The sequence below is a fragment of the Podarcis liolepis genome, assembly GCF_965112155.1.
Source record: "Podarcis liolepis genome assembly, chromosome: 2".
In the NCBI taxonomy this organism is placed as follows: Eukaryota; Metazoa; Chordata; class Lepidosauria; order Squamata; family Lacertidae; genus Podarcis; species Podarcis liolepis.
Genome location: NC_139555.1, coordinates 41,034,339 through 41,049,298, shown reverse-complemented (window position 1 = coordinate 41,049,298; position 14,960 = coordinate 41,034,339). Strand labels below are relative to the sequence as shown.

Sequence of the window (14,960 nt, the reverse complement as noted above, 5' to 3'; positions counted from 1 at the left end):
CGTCCCCCCTAGACAAACCACAAGGAGTTAAAAGAAAACAAAAGAACCCCCCCCCCAATATCTTGGCTCATATTGGACACAACCCTAAGCCAAGCTATGGTTTATCCCTGGGTAGCAAGGTAGTAGCAGAACTATAGGAGTGCAGGAACAGCCCATGTGCCCAGCTATGTAAGCAAGCAAGCATTTTTAGCAATATAATTGAGTGGAAAACTGTGGGAGGGGAAAGTGTCAAGCAACGCCAATCTCTAATTTGCTGCTTCAAATACCCACTTCAAAAAACTCTGTTTTCTTAACCCCTCCATATCCACCCACCACATTTAAATGTGCAAAAAGCCCCTTGGCTTAGGAAGAAAATGTCTTGTCGGATGCCACCCTGAGACTAATTTCTAATTGTTACATTTGTAAATCAGTATGTCTGCATTTGAACATCCAGAAAATGGGTGGGGTGACTATATTGGGGAAGGGGCAGTATAGGAGGCAATCTTTACTGACAGGTGGGATTTCTAGCCCTTGCAGAAAAGTTAAGAGAGCTGGAACATCCTCACCAATCCCCAAATCCCCAAAACTGGACATGGAACTGCAGTGGTTGTGCATGAGCTCTTCTCTCATCATTCTGGAAATATACCGGGGCTTAGAGGAATAGGGGATTTTTGCTGGCTGAGTGGGAAGTGTAGTGCAGCTTGATTCTTACCCAGCCAACAGGGAGAGCTACCATGTGTTTTTGCTGCCCTTGCTCCCTTTAAAAGTGAAGGAAGCCTGATCACTGCCTTCTGGCACATTGTCTAAATAAGACCCTATTCCCCTCTCCCCTAAGGTTGCTTTGGGGCATTGCTTAGTTCCTAAAGTCACCAGAAGGACAAGGAAAGGATTTGCCTGACTTTCTGAAAACCTAATCACTATCCCTTTCAGCTAATCCATTTCATTCAGAGTAAGCATCTGATTTCCAATGTGTACATACATTCTCCAGTTACCTGTTTCGTGGCAAGGGAAGGCAGCAAATGTGTTTTGTTTGTTTTTTTAAAAAGTGATGCTGTCTTTTAATTGCATTTTCCTATTTGCTAAAATATTGCAAAAGAGAAAGTAGATCTTTAAAGAAAAAATCGGCCAGCACCACCAACAAAGTGGACCCAAAAGAAAATAAGGCTTTCGCCAATGGGAGAGAAGCCAGTCTGATCTGTTACAGGAATCATGAAGTATGGGGAAGGAGGCTCTTGTGAGACTTTCTCATTTCAAAACACAAAACTATACAATTTATAGAAGACATCTGAAGGTAGCCCTGTATAGGGAAGTTTTTAATGTTGGATGTTTTATTATGTTTTTAATAGTTGTTGGAAGCTGCCCAGAGTGGCTGGGACAATCCAGTCGGCAGAGTATATTATTATTATTATTATTATTATTATTATTATTATTATTATTATTATTATTATTATTACACTTGTGAGATATAGACTCACCACCCCAAAGCAAGCTGCTCCACTCTTCTGGAATTGTTTCCCCCAACTCCTGTGGGTTTCCTGTGTTCCCTTGAACAAAATGGAACAGCTACAGAAGCAGTTGTTCAGCAGCAGCATGTTTACCAGAGCCATCAGAACTCAGCAGCTAAGGAGGAAAGCCATAATTGCATCACGTCCGGCCTTCCAAGGGAATGGTACATGGGAGCGATAGGATGTAACTCTGCTCCTCCTGGGCCTCTTCCAGCCTTTACTCTTTAGTTGTTTCTCTTTTTTATTAAATGTGCCAATGGCATTCATTCTCTTTTTTTGGAAGTTACTGTAATGGTAAGAGTATTTCTTAGCAAGTCCAATTCTTCCACGGGGCATCATAAAGCACAGCAGGCTAACAAGCATAATTGCCAATGAGTGCTGGCTGGAGGCCAGGCCAACCCAGCGGCAGGATTTTCAGAAGCTGGGCATTCAGGGACAGGGCGAAGACAATGGTTTCTAATCCATCCATCTCCACTCCTAATGAAATTAGAGCCTGTGTGAGCTGCCGTTCCAATGGTGCCAGCATGGTTTGCAGGGCCTGGTTTCTGCATACAGGTGCATGGTGAAGGCAGGAAATAAGCAGTTACAAGAGTGTCTGCTTTGGATCTAAAGCAGCTAGGATGTGTTGTAATGTGTGGTACAGGACAATGGTGGCAGAACCCCAGACACAACAAAACCCCTGCGAGTTGGCACAGTAGAGCAGCCTCCCAGTGATTACTTGAGCGATAAGGAAGCAGAAACCTTGCTGCATTCCAAACCAGGATTAGAAATAGGAGAGGAGGCGAGATGCAGACAGCTTTTCTGCCAGGCTAGATACTTTATACTGTTTTATGAGTGCTTTGTGTACGCGGTTTAGATATTTTCTAAGATGGAGCGTGCATCTATAGGCAGGAATTCAATCACTACAGCTGGGGAAGGAAACCTGTGGCCTTCCTGATGTTGCTGGATTATAACTCCCTGCAACCAGCATTGCTGATGGTCAGGGATGATAGGGGCTGTTGTCCGGCAGAACCTGGGCCCCCACAAGTTCCCCAACTATGGACAAAAACCAAGCAGGCAGGGCAAGAATGGATGACACCAGAGCTTGCGCGAGAGAAGGTGAAGTTCTACTCTTGCTGTTACTTCTGTTACTTTCTTGTGGGCAGAATAGAACAACAAACTTTGGCTACAGCTTTTTACTACAGTGTTATCAATGGGACTTTTAACCTTGACTAATTGTATCCGAATTGTTGTTTGCTGGTCTGTAGCACTGATAACAAATCCTACCCATTGCATATGGCCTATTGTGCTAGGACTGAATTTAGTAGGCTAGGTTTGGTTGGTGTGTGTGCATGTGTTGGGGGAGAACCTGACTCACATTTGCTCTGGGATCTATAAATCCTCTCCCCAGCTCTATGCCGAAGGAAAAAAATCAACATTTTTATTGGCCCAGGTCCTAACATATTTTCTCCTCCCTCCCTCCTATGCCTGGAATGGTTTTTAAACTTTTAAAATTGGGTAGCATTTCCTTTGCTAAAGACGCTACTTCTTACTTCAAGCGACTGGTTTAAGACCCAGCAGACTTCGTAATATTGGTAAAAGAAACCAACATGTATTATGTAATTTACTTTAAAGTTTTATCACAAGATAAAAGCAAATAACTCCTCTTTCTTCTCAGTTGCCATAGACGTGGCACACAGATAAACCTCTGGGATAGCTCAGTTGGTAGAGCCTGAGACTCTTAATCTCAGGGTTGTGGGTTTGAGCCCCACACTGAAGCAAAAGATTCCTGCATTGCAGGGGGTTGGACAAAATGACCCTCTATTATTATTCTATTAACAATATTCTATTATTATCCTATTTCAATAAGAGATAGTTTGGCAGTCCACATTAGAGTTATGACCACTTAACACACCCACCCACCCACCAAGAAGTTAATTGTAATTCTTAGGACTGAAATGTGATAATGAAGCAAATATAATGCCTTAATCTCCAACCAGCTGTATCAGGTAAACAAAGGAATAGGAGTTTTCTCTTCCAAACCAAACTGAGAAGCAATGAGCCATGAGACCTTCATGATCAACCAGGAAGTCCAGGTGTGGATTTGCAGTGTTTGTTAGACATAGATGCATCTGTCAATTTTGATGTATCTTCATTTCTCATTATTTATTTGTTTATTAATGAATGAATGAATTGATTCCTATGAAGCATCCAGAGGTGATGCCACAATACAGTAAAACCATATATAAAGCACTTGCATATATGAAAACAGTTTCAACAATTGCACATATAAAAGCAATTTCACATCCAATACAGATACTGATTAGGATTATTTAAAAAAAACACCCCACACCTTCACTTAGAAAGCTTGTTGAAAGAGGAAACTCTTCAACTGGCACCAAAAGGACAGTAAGAGCAGCACCTGTCTTCTTTGTAAGCCAGAACCTAAATGAATGAGTGTAGATAAATCTTTTCATCCAAGAGTACTTGCAGCTGTTGCACCACAACCCTTTTGATCATACTGGATTAGTGTGAAATCAAAATCCTGGTGACTTGGTTGACACCAGAATTTTCTGTGGGAAAGAAAATTGGAGCCTTGTGTAGTTCAGATTTAATTTATAAATTGTGATTTTGAATTGGTACAAACAATTTATATGCTTAAAATGTGTCTTGTGTTTTCCATGAGAAAACAGAAACTCAGGTATTCATGCTAACTTGTTATACTACCTTGGTTGGCCCTGCCAAACATTTCCAGCTATAAGTTTTCTTGTATTATTTCCTTCTATACTCTGAATAGCAGGGATGACAACTTTAGGGCTTAGGACACGCTTAAGGTGTTCTCGGGTTTGCTCAGATATATTAAGGACAAGTATGTATCACTTTTGTCAAGGGTAATCCTAAATGAGTGCCATAGTCCACAGGCAGCAACATTTCTTCTCTCTCTCTTTTTTTTGTCTCCTTTCTTTTCAGCTTGCAACTGCAACCTACATGCCAGAAGGTGCCGTTTTAATATGGAACTCTACAAATTATCTGGTCGCAAGAGTGGAGGTGTCTGCCTTAATTGCCGCCACAACACAGCAGGTCGTCACTGTCACTACTGTAAGGAAGGGTACTATCGGGACATGACCAAACCAATCACCCACAGGAAAGCATGCAAAGGTATGTGTGTCAGGGTAGCAGAAGCCAGGGGAACAGCAACAGGTTTACTAATGTCTTTCCTTCTCTGCCCTATCTGTAAGTGTTTTCTTTCCAACAGTCTTTGGTATGTTTATTCAGAACTAAGCTCCACTGAGTCCAATGGGGCACATATTTCTGGGTAAATGTGCATAAGATGGCAGACTTATTGTCTGCTTCCAGCCTATTTATATTCAATATTACAAATTGCATCAAATTCTCTGGACTCTTTTGCCTCTCCTCTTTTTCTTCTTCACAGCCACACTCATGGGTTGAGAGTGGGGGAATTAAAGGAAAAAGCCAGGCACAAACAGAGCAATCACACCTCTTCAGAGCCTGATTTGTGTCTACACAGCTGGTCTTATGGTACTGGTAAAGGAGCTATGGCTCATAAACTTGGATATACTATCCACTACTGAGCTTACTATAAAGAACTGAAGCTGAAAAAGTGAGTTGCCTATTCTACACTGATCCCTATATGTGGCAGCTTAGGCTTGCAACACTTGGAAGAAAGGGTCTTAAGTGGGGAGGCTTTTGAACACAAACTACACGTTTGTAGCAGTCTATCATGGGAAAGAAGACATATATTGCATGAAAGGAGGAAACATACTAATATCCTAATTTTAAAATGGTTCCTACAACTTTTTCGCCCTGTCTGGCATGCCGAAAAAAGTGTAGCTATCTAATGATGACAGTGTTAGGTAGACACTGTTTTTGCAGGACCTGGATCTTGGAGTCCTCAGGGCTGGCTTGTCCAGATGTACATGCTCAAAAGGAGGGATGCACTTAGGTAATGTTAGTCTTTGAACTTAATAGTCTTAGGTGCCTAAAACCCCCTCCTTCATTTTTTGTAATGTGTGTTACTTCAATGATTTCACAACTTGAGAAGCCTGCTGTTCTGCATTTGGGAGCCATCCTGTTCATTCTACTGAACAGGGCCCTGGATCTCTGCTCCCAGAGTCTTGTCATGATGGCACCATTGCTTGAAAATCTTTGAACTATTTTTGTTCCTCTTTAAGTAAGCAGCACAGCCCCTTTTGCAAGCTTGGGGTGTTATTCTGGTTAGAAAAAAAACACAGAATCATTTCATGGTTTTAATTCTGGGTGTCACTGGTGAAGCTGTGGGTATTGATTGATTCTGGTGTGGGGAATCCTAGGCGACAATACACCTCTCTCTCTCCCTCTCCTACACTGCCCATGCAGGCTGTCCATCAATATGGCACCTGAGGATTATTCTGCTCTGGCTGGCTCTGTGACCAAGAATCACAGTAGCAGTGATAGCAGCAGCAGCAGCAGCTTCTCCCTACCCTCAACAGTGCTTTCTTCTAGTTTTTCCCTACTTTTGTTCAGGATTTGGATGATTCATAGTAGGTGAGGGAGAAACTGTCAGGAACTAGAGCTGGAATCTTACTCCTGAGAGAAACAATCCAGCTTCGAACCCCTCTCTCTCTTTTTGCCTGTTGGACTGTGGGAGAATTGGAGCAGCCCAAGGGATTGACCCCAGCTCCGCTTCCATGGGAGATGTGTGAGCTTGTGCAAACCTTTACAGACCTCTCTCCCCTTTGAAAGGTATGGAATTTAGCTGTATGAGAAGCTGGTCCTGCAACTGCTATTACAGGAAAGAGATCTGGGCAGTTCAGTTCTGAAAGCTCCACTTGTCTGGACTATGTGCTATGTCCAAGAAACCATAATGCTTTCAGGATTTTTAAAGGGGGGGGGAGAGAGATCAGAAGTCTGTTTTGTTCAACTTGTCACAGCTTATCAGCCTTTCCCCCTCCTCTTCGCTCCCCCCTCCTCACCATTCCCGCCCTTCAAACGCATAAGCACAGGCACACATGCAGAAACGTTGAATGGCTCAGAGCAGCTATTCAGAACACGTGTGACTAGACAAGTAAAAACAAAGAAGTGGAAAAGGGACCTCAGACATAGGAGAAGAAAGACAAAGGTGTGAATGGATTGTTGAGGTTATTCAGATCAGCATATGGGCCTCTCACATCAAAACAAAAGCTCGCCTTCCCTCCCCTTCCCACAGGTGTGCATACCAGCAAACACTGGGCTCCATTCAATAGGCTTAGTATCTGGGAAGACAAAGACTATTTCTTTTGCAAATACACATAGACACAGATCTACCATGCATACACACAGAGAGACAAATATATCCCTAATCCATATGAAAACAGCTTTATTATCTGGACAAAAATAATAGAAAGCTAAAAGTTTCCTTCATTGAGTGGCTCATCGTTCAGTGCTTGGCAAAATCCTACAAAGCAAAGTAAGTTTATTTACAATCAAGGATTTTATTTATCCGTTACTAAGTTTCTACCCCAGATTCATTTTCCAAAATGATGTAAAAATGTGCAGTTGCACATATGAAAACTGGAGTTCAGTGGAAAAGAAACAGGAACTTAAAAGACAATGGCAGCCAAGCCATTCCTACAAAGCCTTTGGGGCAACCCAGATAATAATAATAACAACAGTAATGATAACAATGATGATGATGATGATGATGATTTCTTCCTGTCAACAGGAGGATTTATACAAAATCTACTTATTTACCTATGTGCTCCATCTTTTAAAATTTGAAGGTTTGCTATGCATTAGATGCAAAATCTGTTCAGCATCAACAGAAGAGATAAAAGGCTAGATAAGACAATGCTACCCACACTAAAATTAAGCATGTTCTGTCTCCTAACTGTAAATGAATGCAAAAGTGAAGGGGAAGGAGGCTGTAGATCAGTGCATTCAGAAGGTTCCTGATTATTCCCTAGGCATCCCTACGTAGGGCTAGAAAAGATTCCTTACCTGAAATCATGGAGAGCTGCTTCCTGTCAGTACTAACAGTACATGACTAGATGGACCAATGGTCTGACTTGGTATAAGATAGCTTCCTATGTTCCTAAGGAGGAGTGAGGTATGGGAGGTAAAAACTGTTAGGAATGTGTTTTTGTGTATAGTAGAGACAGGGAATTGTGAACAGGGAAACTGCAAGAAACTTGCATGCTGGAAGCTCCTCTGAGACACCCCCACCCCCGTCTCATAGCTTTTAGCAGATGTTGCTTTTTGCTTTTAAAATGTTATATTTGGAACCAGGAGGGCTAGAAGTGAAAGCTGAGAATCTCAGGAATATGGCAATAGAAGCCAGTATTTGAAATTCATGGAATAACTGCAGCCATATACAGTGCCCCTGCTTATGCTCTCCAATCTCTCTCTCTCTCTGCTTTGGGCAAGGCCTTGCATTTCAGCTAAGTGTATGTCTGTGGGAGGCAGATGTATTGTGCACCCACCTCATTCATCTGATAGAAAGGAAACATGCCCAACTAATGTGGGCCACTCAGAACAGCCTGAACCTTTTGAATAAGCTGGAATTTCAGCAGCAGGGGAGGGTGAAACAGCCACATCACTGAATGTGGGCACTAAGTAAGGGGAGAGGGGGCGAGAGAAAAGATCTCTTGACATCATTGCTTGGCAGGTTCGGAATCCACAAGAGCAGGCAGATCTGAAAGAGGAAAGAAAATCAAGCCCGCAGTTGGGAGGGAAGCAACTGTGACACAACACAGTTTTAATATTTTTCAAGCTGCTCTGCTTTCCTGAGGGGGATAGCATGCTTATTGGCAAATTGCTGGCAGAGCACTGGGAAAGTATGTTTGGTAATGAAGCCGACAATTTAATTCTGAGTAAGTAACTCAGCTAAGTAACAAAGGCTGCACGCAACAAAGAGAAAGCTTAACACATGGCCCCTTTCCTAACACAGATGAAGGGGCAAGAGAGATGCAGAGAGAAAGAGGTACAAGAACTAGAGGTAAACCAACATTTCTCAGAATATATTTTTTTAAAAAAGAAAACACCACCCCCAACACACAAATAAGGAAATACAGTGGTACCTTGGTTCTCAAACCCAATCCATTCCAGGAGTCTGTTCAGCTCCTGAAATCGTTCAAAAACCAAGGCGTGGCTTCTGATTGGCTGCAGAAGCTTTTTGCACTCAAGCGGAAACTGCATCGGATGTTCGGCTTCCGAGAAACATTCGCAAACTGGAACACCTACTTCTGGGTTTGTGGCCTTCGGGCACCGATTTGTTCGACAACTAAGCCGTTCGAGAACCAAGGTACCACTGTATCTGCAGAATTTTCTGTGGCTGTGGGTTTTCCCCACCATTTATTTAGTGACATTCCCCACCTGCCAATGCCCACAGATCTATCATAGGTCTAGGTCGTTGTTGAGGATGCAAAATGTTGACTAGGCTGACAATTGGGTTCGAATAAGCATATGGCTGCTTCAAGGAACTTATACAGGGCTTGGCACCTCTTCAACAAAACAAGATTTGGATCTTGGATTTGGATGTCATACATCTACTACCAGCTAGAATCAGGTTCAGAGGGAAAACAGCACCCATATCTTCGGAAATCTTAAGGAAGATAGCGGGTTCATTGGCTTCCTGCTATACACCATCAGAACAACAATATACCACTAGTCCCTCTAACTCAATGCACCTAAATCTGTTATAGGGATTCCCTCAACCCTCTGGAGCTTATTTGGGAAGGGTGCTGTGTGCATGTGGGGGCAGGAGAGAGGGTGGACACCTGTTGCACAAGTGGAAATCCTCTCATGGACAGAATGTGGTCATTGAATATTGCCCAGACACCTCTGATTTCCTTTGTCTTTTGTAGAATTAATTAGATTATCCAAAATCCTTGGGTTGTTTTATCTCTTCATTTGTGAGGGTCTTTAGAAATGTTGGCGTAGGATTTAAAATTTTAATTGCATTTTACTGGTTGATTCTTTAATTTTTGCAAACTACTCTGGAATCTATTTACAAGAAGGGTCAGTTTAGAAGCTCCATAGCTAAATAAAACATTTGCCTCTTAGTTTCCTTGATTTTAAGGAACCACTTCTAAAGTACTGTACTCAAAATTTCTGTTGAATGGTTTGCTTATTAATGTCCTCATAACAGTGGGCTTTATTTCATTAATTTGCTTTAAAAAGTAGTGCCCTTCTCTCCTCCTCTGAAAAAAAAAATATCAGTGCTGCCCAATATCCGTTTTTCCACTGACACAGCAGCAACCTTGTTTTTTGCCTGCTTATCCTAATAGAAACCTATTTACATTTGACTGTGCAATGAATGTTGCTAGTATTACAATTTTCAACTGACATTCTCTCTTCTAGATGGACTGCAAATAATTCAAGTTGTTTCATTTTGTTCCTTTAAAAAACAATGATGTCATGTTTGTGCAAGATTTCCAAAACTCTGCTTAGTTTTGTTTAGTTTTTAACCAAAGCAGGTGGAAACTATTCAGCTTGGGCCAGGTTAATGTGGTGGCTAGTGCAATGGGGATCAGCACTTAAAACTTGTCTGTGGCCCAGTGAAACAAAAGTCTCGTCCCAACATAACCTGTGCTCCTGACTCTATGGATGTGATTAAATTTCCATGCAGTGGGACAGACATTATAAAACACAGATCTTAGTCATGCTGTACCACCCAGGGCCTGATGATTGATGAAGGATTGAGCACTGAACATTAGACTGCAAGAGTTGTGGGGGGGACCCCTATACTTTGCTAATTCAGAGTCTGACACTGCATCGCTCAAGTTCCATCAGCCGCAGAATATTTAATCCATAACTATAAAAACCGTAACTAAGTGTTTGTCTCCTTTACATCCGGCTGACTGTTTGCTTTGTGAATATTGTTTTGTGAAGTTTGCCAAAAGTCTGGAAAATATTTTCTGTTGAAGTTTATGATTCGGCGTATGAACCTCCCTTGATTTCAGAATGTGAGAGCAACACGTTGGTGGATTTTTCTTCCCTTTTAGCCATGTGAGCCACAGCAAACACATCTGTCAAGGCTAATGGATGTAAAGAGAATGCAGCGCTAGGCTACAGGTTGGAAACCCCTGGCTCAATAGCAGCTCAACACTATTTTGCTGTGGTTTCTTATGGTTGCTTTCTGTTATTTAATGCAAACTGACTGGTGTGGTATTTTGCACGAGGGGGAATTCTTCTGAGGCATGGGCTTTGTCAAAGAGTACTCTTGTCCATCTAGGGATGTTTTGCTTTTGGGACATTTAAAAACAATCGTGCTAAAACAGTTTTGTGAAAAGTTACCTTCTAACAGTCTGAGCCATATCTCTACTGATAATAGTATTAATTTCCACTTCATCAGATAATCTGCCAGTAGGCTTATCTTCGTAGAAATATGAGGTTTGGACACAATTCAGATTAAGAAATTAACCCACTTTCTGCATTTGCCATCAGCTTTACCAGCAACTCATCTTCCATCCTATATAGCTGAGAATGTTTCTTCATAAGACTTGATTCTTTCAACCATTTAGTCCTGATTCATTTGCACTTGCATTTAATACATTTAAGTCAATGCATCTAATGAAATGTCAATGCCTTGTGAGAGTAAAAGTGAGTAACTGCCTGCCAAGCAAGCATGCAGCAAAGTTCATAATTCTTGCAAGTATTTGTTGGCTGATATGAAGTAACTCCTGCCATTCTGTTAAGAGGCTGTGTGGGGTGTTTGTCCATAATAATGCAATTTCATCCATTTACTCTAACAGATATGCTGTGCTAAACTGCTTTCCTTCATCCCTGCGCTTTCCATCTGTCACTTCACCATACTATCTGAGCTGGTATTTCTGAATAGGCAATAGATTCACTGTTAAGAAAACACAGAAAGACTGAGTTACTTTGAAGGTACACTGGAAAAGTAAATTTGATTTGTTTGTTTCTGAAGTTGTATATGTCTTTTAATTCTCCATATATACAAACAGTTTTTCTTCCTTTTAAAAACATATACATGATAGATGTTCAAAAATTGAAAATTTATGAAGGTCTGTTGTTGTTGTTGTTGTTGTTGTTGTTGTTGTTGTTGTTGTTGTGTTTTAACAAAATCCTAGTTGACAGAACATTTAATTCCAATTTTTGATCTGAAAGTAACATTGTAGTCTTTGTAGGTACAAACGGGAGCTCAAAAAGGAAGAGCTCTTTGCTGCAAAAGCTTCATAAGTGAATGGCACATGAACAGAGTAATTTCAAAAAAGATAGTTCCATGACCTTTAAAACATTAAATTAATGAAGGATAGGAAAAAAACGAATAATGCAATCCCCTAATTTCAGCAGCTTTCTTTAAAAATCAGCAGGCAAAAACAAACAAAAGTAAACAATTTAATGGAATGGGAACATTTTTATTGGAGGAAACGAAAGACATATGAAATGGGTAATACTTTTCTTAAGAATCTAAAATGGTCAGATTAAATAATTTTTAAATAAATTGCAACTTTATCACTTATAGAATTATGCTGCTTTGTCACTTGTCTGTCCTGCTAGCTTTTTGTATAGAAAAATTTAAGCGGGCACCCTCAGCTCTGCACCATTCAGAGAAGCCAATACTAAGCAAATGGAAAAAGGAAAGGAAAGGAAACCTTTCGCTAGACCAGCAAGTGTGATGAGCTCCTTACTGCAACTTGGAAAGAAGCCACACAACAGGAAAAGAGATGACAGATTGAGTAGGGATATCACATGAAGTGGCAGGGTTGGGATCATGCCAAGGCCTACTGAAGCAGCCTGGAAGCAGAAAAGGAGCCAGGCTGCTGTATGCTACTGGGTGGTCAAAGGCAGAAATGAAATGCCAGTGGTTCAAGAAGGCATCATGTTTGAGAGATGAAGGAAATAATTCATGTCCCATAAAATTAATGCAAGAAAGAGTTGCGTTATCACTAGAGTGGTACTATTGGGACTTAGAAATGACCCAAAGCTCCTGTTCTTTCTCTCTCTGTCTCTCTGTCTCTCTCTCTCTCTCCCTCTCTCCTGGCAGCTGACCCTGCCTCATCTCACCAGGAGGATTAATTTCTAGCACAGTTTCCAAATTAAAAGGGAAACTAACCCCAGAATCCTATACATGCCAACTTAGAAATAAATCCTATTGAATTCAATTGGGCTTACTCCTGAGTAAGTATATTAGTGTTGCAACCTAAGTGCCTATTTTAATCTTACATTGTATTCTCAACAGTCAAACCGTTCATTGAACATCTACCTCAAAATAAGCAACTCTATTTTTCTGCTCTGTCTGTTCTGTTTAGAAGAATGTTTTCATGCAGAACCCTTTCTGTGGTCAAATACATTTATAGCATTGATCCAGGAATGGCTACACAACTTTCTGCTACCAATCTGTTCTGTTGAAGTACTGGACATGCTGTTGGGCAGCTGTCTACGTAAATATGGAACCCTATGGAAACATATGCAGTGTAGGTGGACAATTGCAAGCATGAGACTGCTTCTTGCTGCATATGCTGAGTCTGTGCCACTAGCAAATGTTCCACATCCTGTTTACATATTATGCATTATTGGATTGTTTATAAAAAGGGGCCTTAAAAAAAGGTAGGCTCAGCTAAAGTTTTGGATTTGTGCCTTAGAAACTGGAGACAAATATGATTTTCACCTTTCACAGTTTTCTCAAAGAGTTCCTGAAGCAGGAGGTGAAACAGGAACATTCACCTTCCTGTCCTCCTTGATAAATCATTGCATTATTTTTATTTCCTCACTCCTCCATATCCGCCCCCATCTTCTTAAAAAGAGTGAGGTTGATAGGGAAGTTCCAAATGACCTTTCTATGTAAAACCTGTTTTGTTGTATAATATATTTGGAATTGGTTCCATAAGCCCCTTTGATTAATTTCAACTCTGATATTTACCAGGCTACTGATACCAATGTAATTCTATTGAAACAGAGCCCCTGTCGAGTTTTATAGTATTTCTGTAAAACTGCTCTGCACACTGGGGAAAGGATTTCCATGCTTTTGATGAAAAAATGATGAATGATATGAACCATGAATGCACTCAGGCTCCACTTGCCAATATAAACCTATTGGGGAGCAGTGGAATTTAACATATGGAAAGGCGGCAAGTTGGCTTAATGCAGGCTAAACTTTTAATTAAGGATGCCAATCTTCCTCCTAAATGTCTGCTCCAGAGATTCTCAGCCAAATTTTGAGGCTTCAGTAAAGAATCATTGCTCAGCTTGCTCCCCCCGGGGAATCAATAGCTGCTGCTCCTTCTCACATGCACAGAGATTTGAGTTTTGTGAAAGGAAATAAGACCAAGCCTTAACCAGTTTTCTTCTATGAACAGCAGCATTTTGAATTATAGTGAGCTGAACCTCGGCTCACTGCATGACCATGGAGCAGTCTGCTTCCTTGGGTTTCTTTCTATGGAAAACAGAGGCAAGACTGGCAGGCTCATAATTTTGATATATCCAGATCAAATACACTTTGCTCAAGTTCTTTCTTTCTTTCTTTCTTTCTTTCTTTCTTTCTTTCTTTCTTTCTTTCTGTCAAATGGCTACAACGGTCTTAAAAAAAAGCCCAGCCTTTAAGGGTTTATAACATTTTAAAACAAATTAGCACCGTTCACTGAGAAAAAGCTCGTGACATTACAGTATATTATATCTCCATGGTAACAAACAGCACTCCTGAAATATGCTTTCAAAAGATAAATGGTTGCAGTTAAATTTGAGGTAAGAACAAGTATTGTAGTGATGCCTTGGTGCCTTGGAAGCAATGTTTTTCCAGCTGGGTTAAAATAATTTAAAAATCAGTAATACCCACAGTTAACAGTGTTTTATCCCAATTGAAAAAGCATTGTTTCCAAGTCATGATGTCACTACGACACTGCAGTTTCTACACTGAATAACTTGGGAGTAAGTCCCATTTGCCTCAGTAGGGATTACTTGTGACTAGACAAGTAGAGGATTGCACAGCTATTCAGTGTGGTTTGTATATCATCATTGTGAAATCCCTCAGAATTGCTAACAAGCTACAGTTTTATATTTGTAGTCTCTTGTCTATTTAAAGCTTTTGTTGTTTTCTTTCTTCTTCGTATTTGCAACATAAAGTTGCACTACATGCTTAGGGGAAAAGAAAGGTTAAAGGTAAATCATATGCAAATACGAAAATTATTTCCATAGCAATAGTAGAACAGTGCTATTTGCATAGAAAGCAATGCTAATCAAATATGCATTATCTGCTGTAAAAGAGAGAGAAATAAACATTGCAGGAGCAATCCAGTAGATTTTAAAAGGTTGCCTATTGGATATTTTGGAGCCACAAATCATTTCTACAATAACCAGTAAATGCAACATAGGAAGCTGCCTTCTGCTCTGTATTGTGACTGGCAGCAGCAGTTTCAGGCGGTGTGGGGTGGCAGGTCCATTTCAGCCTACCTGGAGATTCCAGAGATTGAATCTGGGACTTCCTGCATGACTCCCACTGATCTACAGCCCTTTCCACGTCATTGTAAAATTATTTGATTTTGTTAAATGTAGATCATT

General features: G+C 40.8%; 1 protein-coding gene across 4 annotated transcripts in view; it reads left to right on the top strand.

The window, feature by feature from the left end:
* NTN1 (netrin 1) overlaps positions 1-14,960 on the top strand; it is a 135,629-nt gene that overhangs the window by 75,427 nt on the left and 45,242 nt on the right. For all 4 annotated transcript variants that reach the window (XR_014522121.1, XM_083487571.1, XM_083487570.1 and 1 more), the window contains exon 3: positions 4,434-4,622. Coding sequence is in view for 3 of the 4 variants with exons in the window: in XM_083487571.1 (XP_083343697.1) it covers positions 4,434-4,622 (189 nt within the window). In the remaining variant the exon portion in view is untranslated. The remainder of the gene's footprint in view (positions 1-4,433; positions 4,623-14,960) is intronic.